Source organism: Coffea eugenioides, chromosome 7 (assembly GCF_003713205.1).
Source record: "Coffea eugenioides isolate CCC68of chromosome 7, Ceug_1.0, whole genome shotgun sequence".
In the NCBI taxonomy this organism is placed as follows: Eukaryota; Viridiplantae; Streptophyta; class Magnoliopsida; order Gentianales; family Rubiaceae; genus Coffea; species Coffea eugenioides.
In genome coordinates, this window is record NC_040041.1 from 15,404,294 (window position 1) to 15,408,550 (window position 4,257).

At 37.0% G+C, this 4,257-nt stretch overlaps 1 protein-coding gene across 1 annotated transcript; it reads right to left on the reverse strand.

The window, feature by feature from the left end:
* Window positions 1–893: 893 nt before the first annotated feature.
* Window positions 894–1,757, reverse strand: LOC113777022 (protein FAR1-RELATED SEQUENCE 5-like). The gene has a single exon (XM_027322072.1). It carries the CDS (start codon window positions 1,755–1,757, stop codon window positions 894–896), a length of 864 nt encoding a protein of 287 aa, XP_027177873.1.
* Between the last annotated feature and the right edge of the window lie 2,500 nt (window positions 1,758–4,257).

Consider the following 4,257-nt stretch of genomic DNA (forward strand, 5'->3'; position numbering starts at 1 on the left):
GCAAATAATAATAAGTGTATAAGATAGTACTTTTTCGTTAGTACCTGCAATGTCTGCACTTTCTTTTTTTCTTTGCTTCTGCTTGCTTGTGATCACCTTTAGCCTGAGATACCCTCAGGTCTAACACTCCGAATGTTCTTCTACTTTCTCACTTTTGAATCCATTACAAATCCATCTCTCCTATATCCTCTATCAATCCATTTCTCCTTCAGCTCTACTGAATGCTTGTCAAACATCTGCTGCAGTTCATTAAACTCATCATCCATGTAGGAGGTATAGTAACACATACTATTATAGCTGGACTTTAAAGTACCATATTTGGCCATTTGTGTCATCTGTTCGGGTGCAACAAATGCTATCATCCCATTATTATTCCTCACTCCCTTTGTCCACCGCTTTGAAATGCATGAATATGAGATCCTGTTCATTCCTTCTGCCACCATCACGCGAAACATATGAGCATAAGGGATTCCCTTTGACTCGAATTTCATGCAAGAGCAGATTAGCTTTTCCATGGATCTATCATGATCCACCCTCCAATTTATTTTATATCCACAATATTTTGAGTAATAATATGTGCGACTCTCTCCCTCCTCATTCCAACCCTCAGAAATTAGAAGCCCTTGCCTGTTCAAATACTTTCTCACCCTGAAGAACACATTCCTTGTAAACACCTCTGCTGCGCTTCTCTCTAGTTCGGGCAGAATTGTGATTAACACTGATTTTGTGTTTTTGCTTGTGTGAACTGCTTTGCTCTCAGTATGTCGAAGCCATGCTATTGCTAAATCAAAACTTCTAGCGAATTCATATACTCGCATTTTATCATTCAAGTACTCATTCAAAAAAACATTCATTTTCTCACACCTTTGAGTACTTCTCATACCTGCGAAAAATTACCCGCGCAAATAGGCTTCTGCCCATAACCTTCTCCTGTGGTACAACTTTTTCATCCAGTCATTCTCTCCCACCCCACATTCATTAACTAAGCTAGCCCACCAATCCTCAAACTCCTGTATGCTACACTTTTTTGCCATCAGGTTATACAACCTGTCATTGAACTCCTCATAACTAATATTACTTGATGCATTTCTATGCAAGTGCGACGAACATAACCTATGACAAGTATTGGGGAGAAGATTTTTTATGACTCTTCGCATTGTACTGTCCCTATCTGTCATCACTGCTACTGGCTTTTTACCATCCATAGCCTCTATAAATATACTTAGGACCCATTCGTATGTTTTAATCCTCTCATCTGATAGCAGTGCATATCCAAAAATAGTACTGTTCAAATGGTTGTTTACTCTTGCAAGTACAACCAGTGGCTTGCGGTATTTATTTGTTTTGTTTGTCGTATCAAACACCAACACATCTCCGAATGTACTAAAGTCCACCCGAGATTTAGAATTTGCCCAAAACAACCTTACCAATCTTCCTTCGTTATTTACATGATATTTATAAAAGAACATGTCATCAACATCCTTCTTCGCTACCAAGAATCCAAGTGCCTCTTCTGCATCACCATTAAAAATATCTTTTCTATGTTCCTCATTCATTCGGTTATACAGATTCTTAATGCAAAATCCCACATTACTGTACAATCCGGCTTTGATAACAAAATATTTCATTATCTGATAGATTCTAGCCCCAACCATCTTCAAACTTTTGGCCTGCGCATATTCAGCATCACTGACTTTTCTATGAGGCCTAATGTATTGCACACTTGTCTCTGATGCCAGCAGGTGATTGTGCTCCATAATGAAACATGTCACCACATACTTTAGCGATTCTATGTCATATTTCACGCGAAAGCAAGCCCCACATCCGGTTCTTGTGATTGGTTTTGCTTCCCTTTTCTGGTCTTCATACTTAAACTATTTTTCATCCCTGTAACCTTCATAACAACATACCCATTTTCGAAACCTTGAAATGCCATCTGCATCTTGTTTGTCATTACTTTTACAAATCTCAAATCCGGTTAGTTTCACATGCAAATTATAGAATTCCCCAGTTTCTTCTTCCATGTCAAATTTTAATTTCATTGAATTATCCACGCCTATTGCACCCACCAATTCATCTGTCTCCTCATTTTGATGTCCTCCACTTGAACCACCGCTTTCTTGGGTGTCTGTATCTCTATCACACTCAGGTTCCAGGTTAAGGTCAAATGACCTTATTTTGCCACCACCATCCATCCTGTGTTTCCTCCACCATGTAACGAGTTTGAAAAATAATCCTGCCAAATAATTACAAGACGTGTGTGGTTCGATGTTTTTTCTAACGATGGTCGCTGAATATTTTTTTCAACATACCCATATGCTTTCCTTTGTAACATCAAAATTAAGCTCATGACTATTTATGAAAAAAACATATATATATATATAATCATTGAAGTTAAGAAAGGATACTGTAGCTCACAACTTTGAGAAAAAGCAGACAATAAAGGTTACTCTAAGATTTATATGTATTATAATTAGAAGTGGGGCTGATGCAATTATGTCAACCTTTAGGACAAAATGCCACTATCGTCCATGCATATTCATTTATACCAAACAACTCAACCTTTACTGTGAGTTTTTTGAATTGTCTTCACAAAAGTTGTCGCAATATAGTGTCCACATAGCCATCCAAATCATTCTGTTTTTAGTCCCGTTAGAACGTCTTCTTTATGTGTTTGATCATTTGTGAATAATTTCCTTTAAAAAAATTTACAAAAAATAGTGGACCAGTAGTTCAGTTGTAATCTTACGTACACAATGCTCGGTGAACAAATAAACATGGATAATTTTCCTGTATCATTTCCTGTTTGTTCAAAGGCACTGGGATTTTGTTGCAGTATTTCGTAGTCCTTATTTCGCTATCATTGCCATGTTTATGTGCTTCAACAGAAGGTCTTACAACAAATGTAACCTTGCGTGTTTTACTCGTTATTTTAATCAATATCCTATTATTAACCCTTCCCTTTTACTATTTCAAAGTTATGGATGAAAGTACTCACCATTGATTTCGCTGCTTCTGTACTACACTGGTGCATTCAGTCAGCACAACTTCGAAACGTCCTTACTCAGCTATAGCCACCGTCACCACCTGCACCTGAAGTTACGCCTACTGCCACCCCCGCCTATGTATTTCGCTGCCTTCTTCTTTACCAAATTGTTTCTTCACTTCCGAGCTCACCACTTGTTTTCAAACACACATACTACTGCTGGCCCCAGCATGGCCATGTTTAGTACTTCTTACGCTACTTATTCTCTTCGGTGTTTTATTTCTAGGCCCATTTTATTTATGTGAATTCCTTCACACCCCAATAAATTGCCACCTTCCGCAGTACATCTCACGGTCGTTGGGCCCATCAACATTTCCAAACTGCCCGTGCCTGTAATAGGTCAACACTTGCTTTTTTAGAAATATTTCCTTCATCCTCTGTACATGCGAGCTTGCAACGTGCCTGCTTCTGTGCGGTTCCTTTTACCTTTCCATACTTCTATTTTATTAGTTGAATACACTTCAGAATTTACCACCAATCTATATATAAGTTTTTAAAATTTAATTGGAGTCCACCTGGCTCCGTCCTTGGTCACTTTACCACCTAATATTTGAAGAATTGACAAATATTTGGATAGACCTGATTTATATAAATCATGTGGTTTAAATTTTACTACACCATCTTACCAATTCAAGAATTAAAGATGTGGCAAAATTTGGGCTATATGATTTATAAGATTGAATCAACCCAAGTTTTTGCTTTTGAAAAAATACATTACAGCCAATGAGAAGCTCTCAGAAGCTTATCACCTTATTTGTAATTAGAATGGTTTGAAATCCAAAGCCTTTCTAATGCCTATAAATAAGATGAGTCTTTAACAGAAACAAGTAGAGTCGAAAAAAATTCATTCATCTACTACGCTCTTGAACAACCTTTAGTTTCTTAGTTTCTTTTTTTTTTCTTGTTTTTAGGGTTAATAACATTTGGCTCCCCTATACCTATGGGGTGATAACATTTTATCTCCCTATACTTTAAAATTATACATTTTGTCCCCCAAATGAATTATAGTTTGTAATTTTGGCCAATCCATTTGCATATTTTTCCCAAGTTATCCCCAAGCTTCCTAGCTCCTCAACAGTCAACTTTTGTATTGTTGTGTTTTCCTATTTTGTATTTACCATAATATTTTGTTGTTGCATGCTATGATATTAGATTGTAGTATAAATTAAATAAAAAACTCCCCCAACTATCGCCTTATCCCGGCCCTTTTT